General features: G+C 43.7%; 1 protein-coding gene across 1 annotated transcript in view; it reads left to right on the top strand.

The window, feature by feature from the left end:
- Positions 1–22,131, top strand: part of LOC146354569 (uncharacterized) — a 65,648-nt gene that overhangs the window by 5,078 nt on the left and 38,439 nt on the right. Inside the window, exons 3-8 of the mRNA XM_084829812.1 lie at positions 2,127–2,159; positions 5,088–5,176; positions 9,275–9,401; positions 10,167–10,206; positions 18,048–18,140; positions 20,860–20,942. Coding sequence (XP_084685938.1) covers positions 2,127–2,159; positions 5,088–5,176; positions 9,275–9,401; positions 10,167–10,206; positions 18,048–18,140; positions 20,860–20,942 — 465 coding nt within the window. The remainder of the gene's footprint in view (positions 1–2,126; positions 2,160–5,087; positions 5,177–9,274; positions 9,402–10,166; positions 10,207–18,047; positions 18,141–20,859; positions 20,943–22,131) is intronic.

Raw genomic sequence — 22,131 nt, 5'->3', positions numbered from 1 at the left:
AGATCCATCTCTGTCACTGGAGCCCCAAATGGACTCTGTGGCTAGGAGTACTTGGGGCCATCTTCGGCTGATCCGCCAGCTACGGCCCTTCCTGGACAGGGATAACCTAGCCACAGGAGTACATGTGCCGGTAATTTTTCCGATTAGACTATTGCAATGCACTTTACGTGGTGCTGCCCTTGAAGACGACTCGGAAGTTGCAGCTAGTGCAAAATGCAGCCCCTAGACTGCTGACCGGAACACCCCATAAAAACCATATAACACCGGTTTCAAAGGAATTGCACTGGATGCCAATAGGCTTCTGGTTGGAATTCAAGGTTTTGGTGATGACATTTAAAGCCCTAAGCGGCTTGGGGCCTCGATATTTGAGGGAGCGCCTCTTCCTATATCGCCTGCCCAAGAACTGAGATCTTTTGGAGGGGCCCGCCTCTGCGTCCCACCAGTATGCGACATACACTATGGTGGGATGTGCAAGAGGGCCTTCTCTGCTGTGGGAGCCTGGTTGTGGAATGCCTTCCCCTTGGAGGTCCGACTGGTGCAGACATCTCCTTTCAGCACCAAGTAAAAATGTGGCTTTTTACCAAAGCCTTTGAGGGCTAAATGCATTCCCTAGCACATTGTTTTAACTGTTTTATTGTTTTAGATTTTAACTGGTTTTAGCTTGTTCAATAGTTTAGTATGTTTTTAGGTGTTTAAATTATTTATTGTTTTATACTGTTTACATTGATCTTATCTGTATGCTGCCCTGAGATTGTAATGATATAGGGCAGGATAGAAATGTATAAATAGATAAATAGATAGATAGATAGATAGATAGGGGCAACCTCATCCTCCAGGCCACCCTAAAGGCTTCCAAAGTTGCAGCCCACTTTGGTGTAACCCCTTAGGTGGTGCCCCTGCTGGTGCTGAGCTCGCCACCCCAGGGCCTCAACATTCTAATAGCCCCAGGCTCATCACTGGACCAGTGAGGTTGGGGCTGCTGGCAAAAGTGCTGGGTCACTGTCCTTGGTCCACTCCAGGAAGCAGGAACTTTCTGGGCAAAGATGGTCTTCTGAAGCAGGTCTACTCAAGTGGAGGATGCCACAGACAAAAGCAAACAGATCGCAGGAACCCATTCACTGTCAATCCCTGGGTAGCTGATTTTCCTACTTTCCCTTAGGCAACTGTCGTTCTTGACTTGATCGCCTTTTGGTATGATACAGGAGGCAGTTCTTTTGTTGTTATGTCCCTGAATCCTTCATAAAATTAAAATACCCTATCACCACATTCCCTTAATCCACCAACATACATCTTTCCATACAAACAATTGAAGCGGGGAGGCTGAGGAGAGTGAAGCTGTTCTTGGGCTAGATCTACACTAGTGCCTTTTATTAGTATTAAAATGCACTGATAACTGTTGGGACACATTACTCGCTCCATATATTGCTTTTCTAGTGTTATTTCCTGTTTTTTATTCAGTATGATCCAAAATACCTCAACAGATGTCACTGTGTGTGCTGCGAGGTATAAATGCGCAAGAAGCGTATAGCGTCACCATGATGGGATCGTATCAATATGACACAAGGTGTAGATCTGGCCCTGCTTTGCAGTTACATTTCCACCTTACTCTCCTCCCTGAGTACTTTGGAATTCCACCTTGGTTGCTCCTGAAAAGCCAGTTCTAGCATAACTTCAAGCCAACAATGGGTCTGCAGGGATTGTTGAGGTTTCCAGGCCAGCAATGTGAAATCGCTGCCTACCAATAACATCTGCAGGAGGAACTACGTGACTGTATTTGGTTAGGAAGCAGAAGGCTGGGATATAGCCAAGCTATGCTAGAATGAAAGGTAATTCTCCCAGAACGAAAACTGATGCAGTTGCTGATCTCCTGCCCAAAGGAAGAGACCACGGGGCAAGTTCAAAGGATATAAGTTTATACAACTTTGGCTCAGCCACATGCCACAGTTGGTGTAGGAGACCACCCCTAGTTTGGCAAACTGTCTCTGTGACCAGTGGATATTCACCATGATTCTTTATTATATTAGCTTCAGGTGTAAGTCCAAAACGCAGTAATAACATATTGGTGCTTTTTGCTACTTCTGCATCTAGTACAGTGTAACTGGATTTTTGTTCTGTTTCTTTCTCAGAGAAACTGGGTCCGAATTCTTCTGTGGTGCCAGGTGTGTATACAGTTGGATAGTGAGTTTTTTGGTCTCCGTTCTCTCTTGAAGCTCAATAAAGGAGCAGGAGGTTAACACTTTCCATCCATATAGTATGGTGAGGTGATGCAGAAGTTGAATATGTATCCAGGTTGTATGAACCGCTAGACTGTAAGTTCTCTAAAGATCCTTAAGTGTGTGCAATTCTTTGCGTCCGGAGTGCTTATTGGGTGGCCATCCAGGAAGGTTTACCAATAATCACACAGAGACAATATTGGTTTATAAACTGGCCACAACTTTATTGGTTACAGTGTAGAGTTTGACATGGTATGAAGTGACTTGATCAAGTTGCTTATTGTATCCTTACGGAGTGGCCCTGTTGGAGTGGCCCCATTGTATGCATAACATATGAGATAGGATATCCAGTTTTAGAATATTCGTCTTACCCAAGAAGCTGATTTGGAGACATCACCATTTGCTTTATTCTATTTTTACCTGGGACAGGATTTCCTGTTAAAGCTTTACCAGACCCCATTGTAACCCAATGCTGCACAGGATCTCTATAACTAAGGGTTGAAGCAGTTACTTCCTAAGGCAATACACCAAACAACAGAGAACTGGAACCTCAAGATTGCGATTTACTGCACTTAGGGAATTTGGGCTTTAAACTGTGCCATGTCAATTGAGGGGGATCTCTGTAAGTTCTGATGTGGGCATTCAGAGGGTGAGCCTCATTCTGCACAATGGAAGTTACTTCTGAGGAGACACTAATGGGTTTGTGCAGGGATGGGAAACACACAGGAAACACCCCTTGACCGGGGTCAGGGTGTAAGGCACCCCCCTGGGCAGCGCTAGTATACCTGAGGTCAACGCAGAGGTTGGGGTGCACAGCAACTATACCGGGGAGAACCCGACTGAAGGAAAAGAATCACACTTTAAGCAGTCTCAGGAAATATGGTTTTTCCCTGATAAGCTGGGGGGCGGGGGGACTGCTGGATGGCCACAACATCATGTATCCCTAACAACCTCAACACGCAGCCGGCTTGGAGTAAATCACTCATGGAGACACCCCCTGGATTAATGTAGGGACTTGAAAAGTAGTCAGAGGGCATTGTCTGCAAAGAGCTTGTATTTTGCATGATAAGTAAAACTGTTGGGCACAGTACATGCGGTAACAGCATGGCTGATGACAATGGAAGCTGAATCCAGATGATACTGAATGTACATAGGTTTTTTTGGGGGGGTTGGCAGCATCCATGCTTCTTCAGTGACCCTTGAATGTCCAATCTTTACTGTTTACATCAGCTCCAGTGCTGCATGTGGCTCTCATCCTAATTTTATGTGGGCACTGGCTTCATTTGATGAAGGTGACGAGGAGAGGGGAAATGTTAAGATCAGCCCCCCGCCCCACCCCTTCTCTCTTAAAATTATTACCACTCAACACTGCTCTATCTCTTTCTCTTCTTAAGAGAGAAAAAGAGAAATAGTGAGGGGGTGGGGCTTACCTTAAGAGACAGTGCGATTGTGTTTAGGGTGGCTCTAGCCCCACCCAATGCTGGCATGTGGACCCCAAGAGATTATCTCCCAGGGAATGTGGCCCTTGGTGGGAAAAAAAGGTTGCCCACTCCTTTTTTACATGCACAATTGATCCTGTGATATTTTTGCTCCTCAGCTGATCAACAGTAAAACGGTTTTGTAATCAGTATGGAGCTTCATAAGTTTTACGACCTGAGCTCCTTTGTAAGCAAGTGTTTCTTTTCAATGGCAAATGATAGTACTTTGAAGTAAAAGCTTATTTTGTAATTTGTTGAAGGGGAGATCTGACACGTTTGGAGGCATACGCTATTATCAACTCTACTTTCAGATTAATTTTATCTGCCTGAGCTCTAACCACTTGCCATAATGACACTTCCCCTTACACAAAGAAGTGAAACCTCTCTAAAGTTTCTGTTTAAATGGAACAGCGCAAAGCATCACAAAGATAAGTGGGTGGTAGGGGAAGTATTGCATTAAAACATGTATAACCCACAAGGGGGAAAAAGTTCCATTTTGGTATTGTCACATTTTAGCATTAGTATAGTTTCTCCAAAATGGGCTTCCTGGACTCATGACCTTGGGTCAATTACCATTTCTCAGCCTAATCTTCGCACAGATTTGTGAGGATAAAATGTGGAGAGCTTGAGGGAGAACAGGAGTAAAACCAATAAATATGTTAGGAAAGTTGACAAGAAGAGGGCCAAATCATCATTTCGTTTAGGATCTTTCAGGCGATAACCCTGATTATAATAATTCAGATTATTATTTTTTTTACTCATCTTGGTTTAAATAGGGTCGGCCCAACCCTGTGCACTTTTTCTTGCAAGAAAGCAGTCACTCTGAGTTCAGAGGGCTTCACTACCATGTAAGCATGCATAGGCTGCAGGCTACATTTATTTTCCATAATATCTGTCTTCTCTTGAAGTTTTGTAACCAGAGAGACAATATTGTATTAGTGGAGAGAAGGGCTGTGTTCTTCATTAACCTGGCAGAAAATTGGTCTCTGTGTCTTTTAAAATCATGTGCACTCAAATTGTGCAGTCTACTCCTTCAGAAGAAAGAAACTCTTTGTCTCCAAAAGGGCTGATTCAAACTGTACTGTAAACATCACTCCCTCTAAGACTGGAGAGTAAGAAGTAGGTTAGTTTAGCAGTGGAAAGTTTGGGAGAGGAGAGAATCTAGAGAAATATGCTGTAATATAAAATATAATATTGATAGTAAACCTATAAGGACAAGAACAATAAAGAATACATTAAATATGTAAACATTGTGACCCAGCTAAGTGTGCTTAATTCCCATTTTCAGTCAAGAGCACTGGACTTATATTCATACAAATGACATGGGTCTCTGTCATCCAGATGCATCCATTTACCTTGTAAAAATAACATTGTACTAATTAGTGTGTTGTTTTAGCTTCACTTCATCCAACTCCTGAACGCTTCACTGAATCTGACTCTGCTTTGGAACCAAGGTGGGCATCCAGTACAGAATCCCCACCAGATGTAAGTATCTCTGTTGCCTCTTTGATGTGGAAATGTTATAACTATGGGTACAGAAGTCCTGGAACTGCTTTCTAGAGCACCTGTATGATGTTACTTTCTTAAAATAATCAAATTGCTCCTCAAACCCAGTTTTTCTGTGAAGCCTCTGGCATAATCCCATGCTCCCCGTACCCAGCTCTAAGCGTAAGCATCTGTAACTGAAAGAAATGCATATCATTTCCTGCTTACCTTACCTCCCTCTGCTCCCTCTGTTGTCTTCCCTGTGTTGAGTTTCAGATTGTTCCTTGGGCCAAGGATCTGTCTTCCTGTACTTTGTAAAGCACCATGCACACTAATTGTTCTATGTAAACATCATCATTATTCCTATTATTACTACTACTATTAAAGTAAGCATATCAGAATGAATGTATAAAGGCGTTTATGGAAGGATGTGCCTGATCTCGTCTGATCTCGGAAGCTAAGCAGGGTCAGCCCTGGTTAATACTTGGATGGGGAACTGCCTAGGAATCAGGCTTCCTGCACTGAGCAGGGGGTTGGACTTGATGATCTTGTAGGCCCCTTCCAACTCTATGATCTATGACCTATGAGGCAAGATTTTCATTACTCAAACATCTCCAGCAGATTAGAGGTCTCATCCAGATTACCCAGTTAAGGCTGTGTATTCTCTTATTTTAACATAATGGACACTAAACCCTTTGGAAAAAAACCCAGATCAAACAAATTTTGCTTATTTTACTCTGCTTCTGCTAGCCATGGGGAGATGTCAACAGTTGAGGCTGTACAAAAATGGATACATTCTCCCGTCCAACACTGGAAGTCCTGCACAGCATCCTTTCTGGTTCCCAAGACTTCATCAGGCATGATGCAATATTTTAAGTTTATCTTTTCACTACTGTAAGGGTTAGATATACCAGATACCATCTTTAACGCTTTCATAAGCACCAACAAAAGAATATAGTACCTTCATTATAATGAGGCTATTCATTATAGGCTATACCTGTGAGGCTATACCATGGTTTAACATAATGGGCCATGAGCCTTAGGCTCACGTGCTCTCTCCTCTCTTTCCATATGCTGATTCACCCTCTTTTGTTCCTTTCACACAGTAATTAAATATTTCCAGTCCTGGTTTAGCAACAAACCATGCCTTGATATTGTTATGACATGTTGTTGTTCACACGTGCGCAAACGCCAATGTGCACACATGTCCAATGAACCTGGAAATGTAAGGATCTTTGCCAGAAGTGTGGTATACACAGAGCTGATTGGCACTGTACCTAAATAAAGTGGGGAAATGGCTTCTTCAAATGGGGACAATTAGCTCAAAAAACACCTAGTAAGAGTGAATAATTCAAGCTTAATTTTGCTACAAAAACACATGGTTTAACATTATGTCTGAATTCAGACAATATGTTACAAGAGAAGATGGAAGAAGAGAAAACGGGGAAGCCACTATACCATATAAGAGACAGCTCTAGTACAAGGGGAACATGACTAATAATGACGTTATAATCAATAAGGTATCCATCTCTTTCGTAAATAATTTCTGTAATCCACCCTCAGCCTTTAAATATTATAAAGAAAATGAGTTCAAACCTTGAGAATAGCAGTTTAGTCCCTGAGCAGAAAAGCAATCCCCCAGCCAATTTTCCTAGTTCTTTTGCATATGTGTGTATGTATGTATGTGTGCACGCGCGTGCGTGCAACCGTGCGTGCGCTCACATACTCCATCAAGTACTTCTTGATGGGGGAGATGAATAAGTAATGGCAAGATATATATCTTGCTTGTTAATAACTTCTGCAAATTGTTCTAACCTTAAAAATAGCCCTTTATTAGACCCTGAGCATAACAGCAAACCCACCCCCTACTAATTTTCTCAGGACGTTTGTGTTCGTACAGGCACACACACTGTCTTCAGTTGTGAACATCTCTCTTCCTTCAAAAGGCAGGCAATGAGGGAAATACAAAATCTTAAGGAGAACAGTTCTTGTTTGCCCAAGAGGATAAATAACGCTTTGATACTACTAGATAATTGGCGTTTTTTGACAAGGCATGAAGTTCAAGGCCTGCCCCCTTTAGGCAGAGAAGCTGCAGTGCAGGCCTGGCTGAAGTACAAATATTCATCAGTCAAGGCTCTTTTATATCAAAGATAAATGAGAAGGGTTTTGTTTTGGAATAGACATCTCTTTCATTTCTATGAAAATTAATTTCATTTTCTATTAAAATTATGTACTTACCCAATAGTAGAAGGTTTATGCTGTGCTCCCTCCTTGCTGATTTAACTATGGCAGCATCTTTGTACCAAAAGTCACTTAATATCTAGAGCTAAATATTCACAAAGATGAGAGGTTTGACAGAGCCCTGCAGCTGAAGAATTAATTAGGGAGTTACCTAAGGCCCATAGCTAACAAGGAATAATCAATCCACATAATGAATCCCCAAGCGTAGCCCATATCCTTCTCTTCCACTTAGCTCAGCTGGAAGTAGTGAAACCAAGCTGATGTTGCTAGTAGTGGGTCCTTATCTGGGGTGAGGGGTGGGGAGCCATGGCCATGCTTCACGCTTCTCTGGGTCTTTTTAACTGCCTGCTGGGAAGAGGCGGAAATGGCAGTGGGAAGAAAAGAGAATGAGTGCAGTGTATCCCTTTGTGTGCCTCTGATGGACACCAGATAGGGTGATGTTTAGCTTTCCAGAATTCTCCTGTCTGAGGCCATAATATAAATCTAGTGCTGGGCCTGAAAACCCTTAGGTAGTAGCTTTGAGTTTCAATAAATATTTTTGGAAAACTGAAAATTTAAGTCTGATCAATTTACTTTTAAAACTGATGGGGAGAGCAATCCTATGTCCCCTAGACAGCATCTGGGGGAGATAGGATTTTTTGGTTTCCCAGTTCCAAGCTCGCAGACAGGCTGACAGCGCTACAAACTTGGAGCTGGGAAATCACACTCCCCTCCGCTTCCTCCTCATAACTGGCAAGAAGGGAAGTGTGGTAGCTGCCCCTCCATGCCTTTATGTGCTCGTAACACGGAGCATGGAGAGGATGAAAACGGGGCATTCCCGGGGCAGGGGGGGGGGGACCATGGAAGCTGCTTTAGACAGCTTTCTATGTGGTCTCCAGCCTCGTTCCATCACCTCCCCGAAACCGCACTTAGGCGCCCAGTATTGGTCATCTAAGGCAAACTGTAGGGCAGCCAGAGCACAGAGGGAATCCTCTCCTCCATGCTTCAGACTCCCTGCATTGGATAGGCAGTTGCCTCCGACTTCAGAGGACTGAGCCCTCATTCAGAGGACTGGCCTTCTCTCTGTCCCATCAGCCAGGACAGCTAGACTGGTGGGGACGAGGGAGAGGGCCTTCTCTGTGGTGGCCCCCACTCTATGGAACTCCCTCCCTAGGGAACTCCGTCATGCCCCCTCTTTAATGAGCTTCCGTCGTGCATTAAAAACGTGGTTGTTCAGGCAGGCATTTGGGGTGGGTTAGGGTATTTAAAAAGTTTTTTTGGGGGGGTAAAATTTTATTGTTTTAAATTGTTTTATGGTGGGTTGTACATCGCCCAGAGTGGCTGGGTGACCAGTCAGATGGGCGATTAATAAATTTAATAATAAATAAATAAATTCTATTTTCATTTCATTTCATTTATTACATTTCTATAACACCCCACGGTTCACAGAGATTAAAAACCACTAAAATACATTATGCAAAGTGGAAAATCATTTACATACAAGCATATAAACAGACAGCACACACATGCAGACAGCATATATCTAAAAAAACTTTTTTAAACGATCACCCAAAGACAATCCAGGACCTGATTAAAACCTCATCGTATGCAGCCAAATGTCTGAGAGAAGAGAAAGATCTTAACCTGGTGCTGAAAAGATAACAATGTCAGCACCAGATGGGCCTCGTCGGGGAGATCATTCCATATTTGGGGGAAGGGGACCCAATTTTGAACTACCTTACGTTGAATGACTTGCTCAAAAGGAAATCTCTGACATGTACAAGTGATTGCTCATATTACTGTCATGTGTACCGTTTAGACATCTACTTTTCTGCTTCTATGCAATGTATTTTTTTCTGTATTTTTGTGTTTTTGCAGAATAGGTCTTTATATTTTTCCACAATGGTAAAACAGCAAGGGAAGGAAGAAACATCTTGGACAGGCCTATATGTTGGTATTGGAACATGTGCGGTATTACTAGTCACCGTGACTCTACTATTAAAGTGTAAGTATCGCAGAAATATTTCTACATATGTTTTTCATACTAGGAAATAAGCAAGTCAGAACTGCCCAGGATGGATCTATTTGTCAGCCTTGGAAGATGTGCAGTGTCACTATTAGTCATTCTAGGTGGTACATCATTGTCCCAGTATTAAAGTTTCTGTTATTTCCACTGAAACTCAACCTCCAAGCTGTGTGTAGAGCACAGGGATTCTGCAGTGAGCACCTTTGCAAGGGGGCACACTAGGTACTCTATGCAAATAGTAGTTCGGGGTGGGGGGATCATACTGGGGAGCAAAGGTTAAAGCCCCCCATCCCCCGGGCAGAGTTCTGATCTGAACTGTTTTCCCTTGTCTGCTCTTTACTCTTTGAGGGAAAATCTAGTTTTGACCTAACTTCTTATATGCCTATCTAAAAATAAAAACACAGCTTCTCGTGTTAAGTTGATACAACATCTGACACTGGAACACTTGACAAATGCTAAACCATTTCCCCAAAATGTGAATACTCAGCGGTCTGATCTGGAGTAAAATACATTCAAATAATTCCTCACTAGCAGCAACATCAGTGTGATTTAATTACTGCATAAAAACAAGCAAAGAGACAGGACAGGTCAGACTAATACATTATGATACTTTTGAAAGGGAAGTAATGTAAGGAAGTATTGTTTGGTAGTTCCTGTATATTAATCTCACTCTTCATCGAATTGATTCAATTGCCTTTTATTTTCTTTGCTGTTAAGATTTTTGTTGTTATGAATATCCTGCAGGGTATCTACACAGGAAGCAGAAGATGAGTAATGCTACAAGGTAATTACCATCGGCACCTTTTTCTTTAGTTCTGAACATACATTGTCTTATGGAAATTTTGTCCCCTATGTAAGGTTGTTGCCACATGTCCACAGGCCGGGGTCCAAAGAAGCACATGGCTAGTTCCACGTGTGTCAAACAGTAGCCCCCCAGCTACAATGCCACATAGGGCCAGACATAGAGACAGACAGGACTGTAGGCCTGACAAACAAATATTGAAACAAAGGGGAATTTAAAGAAACATATTGTGAAATGGAATAAGGATCTACTTATTTTTTTTAAAGTGAAAAATTCTTTCTGGCATATGGAGCTCTTCCTGGTGACCATTTTTATGCCCCAGAAGACCCTGACAACGATGTTGCCATTCCCAGGGGAATTATGGGTGGTGGGGGATGGCAGCTGCTGGGAAGAGTGCTGCTGCTGCTGCAAAAGCAATGGCAGTGGGAACAAAAGTAAGCTGTGGGGGGGGGGGCTCCCCCAATTGACCCAAAGGTTCTCATCTGAGAATTTTCAGCTCAGTTTGTGAAACTTATGAACAGAAGTGGCCCAGTGTTTTCTTTTGTCCTGAGTTATTTGTAGTGATGTTCCTGATGTTAAATTTTGGAGATTAAGAAAAATAATAATCTCCCAGCCCTTTTCTAATCAGGCCCAGATCTTTTCAGAGTTTGGATACAATTTGGAACGGAATTGTGCGTTTTTCTACACGAGGCTGTTAATTGGCTGTAAATCCGCTGTATCTACTTTTGGTTTAATCACAGAACTGAGATATGACCATTACATGAACAGCATTTCCTTTCCTGGTTTTCCACTGCATAACCTCTAGGTGACACTGTAGTATAGTGGAATAGCACAACTACACAAGTGACATAAGCAGATTCTTTCGCTTTTACAATTGAATACTGCATTTCCCTACTCTAAAAAGACTCACCGAAAGTGCTCTTTAGACACAGAAGTGAAAGCGGAGGGTCACAATGTCATCTAAAGAACCTGTTAACAACCATGAGTAGAGAAAGATGAGGGCATGATAAATGACTCATGTAGAAAAGCCCCTTGTTTTGGTCCCTTCTCCCGCAGCCACTTCCAACTCAGTCAATCACGTGCCAGCTCAGGAATTTTGCCAGAGGTAGCTCTACATATTCCTGCAACTCCTTCACACAACCCAGAGTAAATGCCTAAAGATGGCTATACTGAACGGTGGAGTCTGTTATCTGCCAGCTTAATAGCTGTTATCTGCCAGATTAATAGCTCTGCTCCTAGCTGAGTAGAGCGGAGGAAGCTGCTCCAGCTGCTCTAGGAGCTATACAAGGAAGCAAGCTCCCAGAGAGCGAGCAAACAGGGAGATCAAACAGAAGTTTGCCAGGGAAGTTTGGCAGGGGAGTTTGGCAAGGGAAGCCCCTAACATTTTTTTTCATTTTTTAAAAGTTTCTTTTTCTTGTAACATACACTTCCATACCAGTGGGACTGTGCTTTTAACCTCCAGTGAATAGAGGACAAAGCACAGGCTATTCCAGTACAATCAGAAAGCTAGAAACATAAAGGGAATAGAGACTAAGGAAGAAAAAGACTCTCCACTGATGGTGACCCACAAGGTCTGTGCCATCTTTGTTTTCTTGCCTGAGATCAACATGGCCTACATGTGCAACAAGTGCAAGTTGATCACGCTGTTGGAAGAAAAAATAAGAGGACTGGAGCGGCGAGTGTCGACCCTCCAGGGAATAAGAGAACACGAAGAGTTCTTGGACAGAACAGTGGAACTACAGCAGCAAAGTGAAGAACAGAAGCTAGCAGAGCAACAGCAAGCTGAGGCAGAAGAGAAAAATGCTGAGGTGAGGAAAAATGAAGTAGAGGATACTCCTTGGAAAAGGGTGACAGGAGCAGAAGAACTAGAAGCCACTCTACACCAGTGGAAGCATTGGAACTATGAAACCATTTCCAGGTACCTGAAGGTATTTTCAGGACAGCCTGCAGAGGAAGAATTACAGGGGAATGAGAGCGAGCAAGAGGCTGAAGGTCAGTCAAGGAGAGGCAATGAAACCAAGGCCTACAACAACAAGAAAAGAAGAGTAGTAGTAGTGGGAGACTCTTTGAGAGTGGGATTGAAACCCAAGTATGTCGTGAAGACCCGTGGAATTGGCAGGTATGCTGTCTCCCAGGAGGACAGATTAGAGACGTGACTGAAAGGTTGCCTACACTCATAAAGCCCACTGACAGATATCCCTTTCTTCTCATCCATGTGGGAACAAACTCTGCCAAGTGGAGCTACAAAGAAATCACGTCAGACTTTGAAGCTTTGGGAAGGAAACTCAAGAACTTTGAGGCCCAGATAGTTTTCTCATCCATCCTTCCAGTAGTTAGAAGAGGGATAGAAAGGGAAAGAAAAATACTCCAGGTGAATGACTGGCTACAAAAGTGGTGCCAGCGTGAGAGATCTGGATTCTGGGACCACGGGCAATACTTGCTGGAAGATGGAATGTTGGAAGGGATGGGTGGCACCTCACAAAGCCTGGGAAGAATGTGTTTGGCCATAGCATGAAGAACTTCATCAGGAGGGCTTTAAACTGAATCCTATGGGGGAGGGAGACGTAAAGTTGGGGTTAACAGTGGATGAAGGCTCATGTACCACAACAGAGAGAACAGCTCTAATAGCGCCCAATATAATAGTCTTCAGAAACATGTAGGAAGAAAGCCAGACTATAAAGCACATGATCTTCAATGTCTATTACAGATGTATGAATCCCTTACTTCCAGGCCCAGCAGCGGGGTCTGCGGGGGGGGGGGGGAGGCGATCCGCCTCTCCCCCCCAGAATCCATCCGGGCCAGCTCCACTCCACGGCAATCCTGCGGAGCCGGCCGCTGGCTCTGCTTTGCTGACGATATGGCCGGCTTCCATTGCCATGCTGTATCTCTGGGGTAGGGTAAGTGAATCTCTGGATGGAAATGGCATAGTGGGTGCCATTTGCGGCTGTAAAGCTGGTTGTTGTTACCAGCTTGACGACCGCAAATGGCGTCCAGTAAACCATTTACGTCCCTGTGGAGCTGAGGAACCTCATGACGAAGGTGAAAGAAGAAAGTGCAAAAGCTGGGTTGCAGTTAAACCTCAAAAAACCCCAAGATTATGGCAACTAGCTTGATTGATAACTGGCAAATAGAGGGAGAAAATGTGGAGGCAGTGACAGACTTTGTCCTTCTAGGCACAAAGATTACTGCAGACGCTGATTGTAGCCAGGAAATCAGAAGATATTTACTTCTTGGGAGGAAAGCAATGACAAATCTTGATAAAATAGTTAAGAGCAGAGACATCACACAGACAACAAAGGTCCGCATAGTTAAAGCAATGGTATTCCCTGTAGTAAGGGGCTGCGGTAGCTTAGTGGTTAAGATGCTGAACTGCAGACTGGAAGGTCGGCGGACAGCAGTTCGAGACCCGAGTGCTGCGTGACGGAGTGAGCTCCCGTTTTCAGTCCCAGCTTCTGCCAACCTAGCAGTTTGAAAGCAAGAAATTGCAAGTAGATAAATAGGCACCGCCTCGGCGGGAAAGGTAACAGCGTTCCATGCACCTCGGTGTTCAGTCATGCCGGCCACATGACCACGGAAGCATCTTCGGACAGCGCTGGCTCTTCGGCTTAGAAACGGGGATGAGCACTGCACCCTAGAGTTGGACACGACTGGTTGGGGACACCTTTACCTTTTTTTTTTCTTTTTATTCCCTGTAGTAACCTATGGCTGTGAGGGCTGGACCATAAGGAAGGTGGAGTGAAGGAAGATAGATGCTTTTGAACTGTGTTGTTGGAGGAAAATTGTGAGAGTCCCTTGGACTGCAAGAAGATCAAACCAGTCCATACTCAGGAAATAAAGCCAGACTGCTCACTTGGGGGAATGATATTAAAGGCAAAACTGAAGTACTTTGGCCACATAATGAGAAGACAGAATACCCTGGAGAAGATGCTGATGCTAGGGAAAGTGGAAGGCAAAAGGAAGAGGGGCCGACCAAGGGCAAGATGGATGGATGATATTCTGGAGGTGACGGACTCGACCTTGGGGGAGCTGGGGGTGGCAACGGCTGACAGGAAGCTCTGGCATGGTCTGGTCCATGAAGTCACGAACAGTCAGATGCGACTGAACGAATAAACAACAACATTGCGTGAATAGGGACGCAAACGGTGTCCACTCTGCCATTTGCATCCCTGTTCACGAGATAGGCTTCTCAAATATTTGCGTAGCCTATCGTGGGGAAAAACAGGGACACAAATGGCATAGTGGATGCCATTTGCAGCCGTAAAGCTGCCCACTACGCCATTTGTGTTCGGAGACTCACCCTACCCCAGCGATACGGCACGGCAATGGTGGCTGGCCGTATCACCGATGAAGCGAAGCCGGTGGCTGGCTCTGCAGGATCGACACTACGAGGGAGCCGACCCACACAGATTCTGGGGGGAGGCAGAGGTGAGTGCTCCATTCCACCACTGGCCCCAATAGGGCTGGATTCTTGGAATCCGGCCTCATTGGGGTCCGTGGCGGAATTCTTCCTCATCCCTAATGTCTATACACTATTGCCCAGAGTATGGGAAATAAACAGAATGAACTTGAACTCTTAATACAGGAGGGAAATTACGTATGACGTGAGAGATGTAACTGAAACTTTGTGGGATGACTTCCATGACTGGAATACAGCAACTGAAGGATATAACTTGTTCAAAAAGAACAGAAGGAACAGAAAGGGAGGTGGAGTTGCACTATATGTTAAAAATATATCTCTCTGCACAGAAATACAGGAAGATGAGCTTGGTAGACCCATCAAGAGCATCTGGGTTAAAATAAATGGAGCAAAGAATAAAAGGAACACGGTGGTCAGAGTCTACTACTGGCCACCCAATCAAGGAAAAGACGAAGATGAAACTTTTGAAAAGCAAATTGCCAATGTTTCAAGGAAGCATGATGTAGTAGTAATGGGGCACTTCAGTTTCCCCGGTATTTGTTGGGAGACAAATTCTGCAGAACTTGGCTCCTCCAAGAGATTCCTGACTTGGGTTGCTGATAATTTCCTCCTACAGAAAGTAGAAGAAGGAACTAGAGGATCGGCTATCCTTGACTTAATCCTAACCAACAGAGATGACTTAGTGGATAAAGTAGCAGTTACGGGAACTCTGGGGGAAAGTGACAATGTTATACTTGTGTTCTTGGTTCTAAAGGAAGCAAAAGCTGAGTGTAGCTAAATGAGTACCCTGGATTTTAGGAAAGCCAATTTAGTAAACTCAGAACAATGATTAGTAAGGTCCCGTGGCAAGCGACTCTAACGAGAAAAGGAGTCCAAGATGGGTGGGAGTTTTTAAAAAAGGAAATTCTCAAGGCACAATTACAAACAATTCCAACAAGAAGAAAAGGTGGAAGGTAACAGAAGAAGCCAATGTGGCCTCACAAAAAGCTTAGAGATGACCTGAAAACAAAAAGGGACACATATAGGAAATGGAAGGAAGGCCAAGCTACAAAGGAAGAGTACAGGCGGGTAGCACAGAATTGCAGGGATGGTGTCAGGAAGGCTAAAGCTGAGAACGAGCTGAGGTTAGCGAGGGATGCTAAAAGCAACAAAAGGGCTTTTTTCAGATATGTGCATAGTAAAAGACAGAGGAAAGAAATGGTGGTTCAACTATTAAATAAGGATGGCAAAATGATAACACATGACAAGGAAAAGGCAGAAGTGCTCAATTCCTACTTTGGCTCAGTCTTCTCCCGAAAGAGGGTCTATGAGCCCCCTGGCAAAGGCAGAGTACAGTCTGAAGGGGCAGGATTGCAGCTTGAGATTGATAGACATATGGTCAAGAAACACCTAACTACTTTGAATGAGTTCAAATCTCCAGGGCCAGATGTACTGTATCCTAGAGTAATAAAGGAACTGGCAGAAGAACTCTCAGAACCACTGTCTATTCTCTTTGAGAAATCATGGAGGACGGGTGAAGTGCCAGATGATTGGAGAAGGGTTAATGTTATCCCTATCTTCAAAAAAGGCAAAAAGGAAGAATGTGGGAACTGCAGACCAGTCAGTCTGACATCAATCCCTGGGAAAATTCTGGAGCAGATTATAAAGCAATCCATCTGGAAGCACCTTGAAAACAATGCAGTGATTACTGGAAACCAACATGGATTTGTCAAGAACAAATCCTGCCAGATGAATCTGATCTCATTTTTTGATCAGGTAACCTCCCTTGTGGACTGTGGGAATACTGTGGGCATAATATACCTCGACTTCAGCAAAGCTTTCAACAAAGCGCCCCATGATATCCTGATGAGCAAACTAGCTCAAAGTGGGCTAGATGAATCAACTCTCAGGTGGATCCACAGTTGGCTACAGAATCGGACTCAAAGAGTGCTTATCAATGGGACCTTCTCAAGCTGGGGAGAGGTAATGAGTGAGGTACCGCAGGGCTCAGTCCTGGGCCCTGTGCTCTTCAACATTTTTATTAATGACTTGGAGGAGGAGGTGCAGGGAATGCTGATAAAATTTGCAGATGACACAAAATTGGCAGGATAGCTAATATCCTGGAAGACAGAAACAGAATTCAAAGTGATCTTGCTGGCTGGAGCGCTGGGCAGAAAACAACAGAATGACATTTAATAGGGATAAATGCCAAGTTCTGCCCTTAGGAAAAAGAAACCAAATGCACAGTTACAAGATGGGGGATAGTTGTAGTTGTTGTAGTTCAACAATACTACAAGCGAGAAGGATCTTGATTGTTGTCTGTCAGAAGCTGAATATGAGCCAACAATGTGATGTGGCTGTAAAAAAGGCAAATTCTCTTTTGGGCTGCCCTAATGGAAATATAGCTTCCAAATCCTGTGAAGTACTAGTTCCCCTCTACTCAGCACTGGTTAGGCCTCATCTTGAATACCATGTCCAGTTCTGGGCGCCACGCTTTAAGAAGGATGCATAAACTGGAGAGGGTTCAGAGGAGGGCAACAAAGATGATCAGGGGACTGGAAACAAAGCCCTGTGAAGAGAGACTGAAAGAACTGGGCATGTTTAGCCTTAAGAGAAGACTGAGGGGAGATATGATAGCGCCCTTCAAGTACTTGAAAGGTTGTCACAGAGAGGAAGGCCAGCATCTGTTCTTGATCATTCCAGAGTGCAGGACACGGAATAATGGGCTCAAGTGACAGGAAGCCAGATTCCATCTGAACATCCGGAAAAACTTCCTGGCTGTTACAGCAATACGACAATGGAACCAATGACCTAGGGAGGTGGTGGGCTCTCCCACACTGAAGGCATTCAAGATGAATCTGGACAGCCATCTGCCAGGGATGCTTTGACTTAGATTCCTGCCTTGAGCAGGGGGTTGGACTTGGTGGTCTTATAGGCCCCTTCCAACCCTACTATTCTATGATTCTATGAATAGATGGCAATCTCACCTATTCTTATGCCAGGTCTGTACTATTTATTAATACCAAAGCAAATGCAAAATGGCTGACTTGTATTGTGACCTGCTAGATGCTTAATCCCCCCCTCCCCGCCTCGCCGAACAAACCCCAAGATTTTGTCATTGTAAGCAGACACTGAAACTGCAACCTGGGAGGCAGGCACTGAAACTGCAACCTTACTTTCAATGAAGCAGAAGGGATGTGTTTGTTTTATCAGGGAACAAGTTGGAAGGCCTGCTCTATGCAGACACAGATGGAAGGGAATCACTGCCTAGATGGCAAAGGACAAGAATAGCTGAAGACTAAATCTGGTTGGGTAGTGATATGCTAAATCAGTGCCTCATGCTTACCCATGGCAGAAACAGAAATGTTCTTTTTACATTCATGAAAGTATCCCTTTACATCACATATTTGTTTTTATTTTATTTTAGTCAGGTAGCATTCTCAACTTCAGAGACTGGAGGGATTCAGCATGTCCTGGAAGCTGGTGTCCATGCAGCAGAAAATATTTATGAGCTGGACTGAAGAATAATATGCGTCATCCAGTTTATCTTTTATGAACGACTAAGAGAAGAGCTGCTATTTGCAGAAGACTAATTATCAAATAGATATCCACAAAACAACAAGCAGGTACAGATTCCAATGGTGGCTGACCTTTTTTTGGTGGGCCTTACATGTCAGTCAGCGGTACAAGACACTCAGTGCTACTAGACTGTACTGCATGCCTTTTTCCTTTGGTGTGTGCTTCCCTCTAGCAGACTCTCCAGGAGAGGCAGAGTGCAGGCTGGACTCTGTGTCATAATAACCAGGCCCTTCTGCTTTTGAAGAGACATGCTATACCCACGTACTGCCTGTACTAGTTATTTGCCATGCATACTTGTTGTTTATGGATGGACATCTAAATTGCCGTAGCTCTTTTCTGGTGTTGTTTGTATTACACAAGTGAAGTTCTTTCCAGAAAAAAACAGACAGCCATGTAACAGGTGCTGAAAAGTGTACTGAATGGAGCTCATTACTGGATGGTGGGCTAGTTTTCTGGTCCCGATGGCTATATGGTCAAGTGCTATGTTAGCATCCTCTATTTCCTGAGAATTCTGATTGGATACAGAGGAATGGTAATGCAATCACAACCTCAGCTAACGTACCAGGACACAGTTACTGGCTCGATAAAATTGCTACCTAGCGTATGAGATAATTTGAGCGCTAACAAGTCCCAGAAGTGGAATACAAATTGGGGCAGGATACATTGTAAAAGTGTAGACTGTGCAAACTATTCACAGTATTTACTGCTACAAGTCATGTGAAAGGAATAGCTGGTGCAGAATATCCCGAGCCATTTTGTCAGAAAATGTAATGCAATTTTTAGATTTAATACTGAACGGTGTTATTGTACAAATAATAGTACAAACTTCTATGGGCCCCAAAAGTAATCTTAGGGTGCAATCTTATGCATGTTTAGGCAGAAAAAAGTCCTACAACTCCCAATGGCTAGCTGGGGAATGCTGGGTGTTGTAGGACTTTTCCTGTCTAAATATGCTTAGGATTACACCCTTACTTAATTTCTTACTGCTTTGCAACAGAACTCACTTAACAAGTTAGCCATTTATTACTACTCCAGTGACAGCTGGTACACCCTCTGAAGGGAAGGTGATTGGACCTCCACCAGGCCCCTTCCACTGTCTCACTCCCAGCACTACTCGCCTATGCCCCTCACTTCTGCTTCACACCTGCTCCATCTGCCCTTAGTTCATGTAAGAATATTTTATACATGAATGTAAATAAATGCAGGTTTTTAAAAGAATGCTTTGTTAATGGTGTTTTTCTGTACTTCAACCATTTCCAAAAATGTCAATAACGGACTACAGATTATTGGGTTGGATCCAGATTAATCATGCTTAGAACTGACCCATTCCAATCAATGGGAAGAAGATGCTCCTAACTAACTTAAGTCCCATTGGCCTACACTAAGCATGAGTAAGTCTGGATCCAACCCATTGATTCAAGCTGTTGCTGGCTTTGTACTGCTGCAGGGATGGGTGGAAGAATAAATGAAAAATTGGCCCCTGTGCTATTAGGATGCTTGGTGCCAAGGTCTCCAAGCAGCTTATGTAGCGGGTGGTGCTTGTTATGCCATTTCACAAGCATCAAACAGGTGAAACCACCACCAACCCGGGGGGGGGGGGAGACATTGACTTCTTAGGTGCCCCCCCAAAGTATACAATATATTATCAAAACATGCATTTTATTCATTTTAGAGAGCAATCCTATGCTCTCAGAGCAGTACTTCCAGTATTGGAGACTCTTTTCCTTCCTATGTCCCTTTGGTTCCTGCCAGCAGGGCAGAAGTCAGGAGAGAGGTGGGGCTTACTGTATTTCTCTTTTGTCTGTGCATGGAAGAAAAATCACTCCCTCTAATTGCCGGCAATGGTTTCGCCAATTTAAGTGCTGGCAATGGGAGGAATTTTTTTAAATGTGTTCTTGAGTGTATCTAAATGTTTCCCAGAGATGGGGGTCGGGGCTGAGAAGGTTAAGGATCCCTCAGATCCGTGATCACTCTCTCCCTGCCCACCAGAACGCCCTCAGAATGCCCAGTTTCCCCCATCTATGAGGTCAAACTTCCGACCTTGGAGTGGAAGCCAGTGTGGAATCCTCCATGATGGCTGGGAGGAACTGGGGGGAGGGGAGGGGGGGCTCCAATATTAAAAAAACCAAAAAACAACTCTGGGGTCAAAGCTCTGTCTACAACCTTCCAGGATTTTTTCTAGAGAATCTTATAGGCCCTGAGAGACTGTCTAGGGTCCATAGGATTGCTCTCTTACTGGTTATGAATATGGTATTCTTGAAGAAATTGATACTGCACAGTTTTTTACGTTCTTTACAGCTGCCTTGCAAAACAGCATATGTTCAAAACACTTTGAAAATTAGATTAGCCCTGGCAGCATTCTGTAAATATTTTTTCAGAACTTAAGAGCTTCACCAATCCCTTTTCCATCCCTTCTTAACACATCACTCCCCCATTATGTCCTCTGGGGCCCCAAGAGGGATACCTTATAGAGGTTCAAATGTTGTATTGTTGTTTTAAATTGAGGCTATACATGCACAAAGCCTTTCTGATGTGAGCTGACTCTCCTCCCTGCCCTGACCACCACCAAATCCTTGAGCATGCACATAAAGGGAATCAGGCAGTCATAGAGTTCGAAGGCACCCTTTTGGCCATCTAATCCAATTCCCTGCTCAATGCAGGAAATCCAGAGTGAAAGCATCCCCATGGCTAGTCCACCTCTGCTTGATGATCTCCAGTGAGGGAGAGCCCACCATCCTTCTAGGTAATTTGTTCCATTGCCAAAATGCTCTTATTGTCAAGAAGTTTCTCATAATGTTCAATCAAAATCTACAATCCTGAACTACCAAGTTTTGATTGGGAAAGGTTTAACCAAAACAACTCTGTTGTTCCTCTGAAATCTGTCATGATTATTGTTGTGCAATTTGTTTAAGTGTGCAGTCCTATGTGTGTTTACTGTTTAGACAGGAAAGTGTCCTAGAACTCCCAGCATTCCCCAGCCAGCCATGCAGGAGTTGTAAGAGTTTTTTCTGCTAAACATGCACAGGATTGCACCTTAAATTTATTTTATTAGAAAAGAATAGGAATAATACTTTGTACAAGCAATCTTTAATTAAAAACAAGTAAATTAACACAGGTGGCACTGTGCATGAACATGTGTGTAAATGGAATAGAGTAAAGCATGGACACAAATGTCACCCTATGGACACAAATGTCAGCTGCCATTCTAATCGACCAGAAACACAGCCAAACTCCACCTCACAATTTTTTTTGCAGGTCACCACTTGAATATTACTTTTTAAACTCTAGTCAGTGTAATGAGCAAGCATGTTGTTGTTGTTGTTGTTGTTGTTATAGTTGTTGTTGTTGTTGTTGTTGTTGTTGTTTCTCCTTTGGCTGATGGTTTGTAAAGTGCCTGTTCAACAACACCAGATGCTATACAAGTTTGGGCTCACTGGAAATGGCTTCTAAATGTTATGCCTGCCAAGTGGCATATGCTCCTGCCATGTGGAAATGCTTTCTGGCAGCCTCCATGTGGAGGCTCGAGGCTGTAATCTTTAAATTGGTCCTGAGCAGGGCTATTGAAAATGGCTGCAATCCTTTTGGGCTCTTACCAAAACGCATATAAATACATCCAGAGGAGCAGGGTACATGGTGAGAATAAAGGATTTTTCAAGACAATGGGGTGGGATGCAGAAGGAAGCAACATAAAGTTAGGGTCACATCAGGGATCCTGCCATTACCAATTGCCCCTGTAACCCCTTTCCCTATCAGCAAGCAACCTTTTTTTGCACAGGGAACTATGGTTTTCATTCAGGGTCAGTCTAACTTAAATCCAATTCATTTCAATGGGTTTATTCTAAGTAGGACTAACATTGGATGCAACTTATGGGATCAGGGTTCTCACTATAGTTGGATGGATGAAGGGGAAGAATGCCAGAGATGGTGCATGA

The sequence above is a fragment of the Heloderma suspectum genome, chromosome 2 (genome assembly GCF_057233095.1).
Source record: "Heloderma suspectum isolate Gila_16-S chromosome 2, 16-S_ref, whole genome shotgun sequence".
Classification (NCBI taxonomy): Eukaryota; Metazoa; Chordata; class Lepidosauria; order Squamata; family Helodermatidae; genus Heloderma; species Heloderma suspectum.
This window is presented reverse-complemented; position numbering and strand designations above follow the sequence as displayed.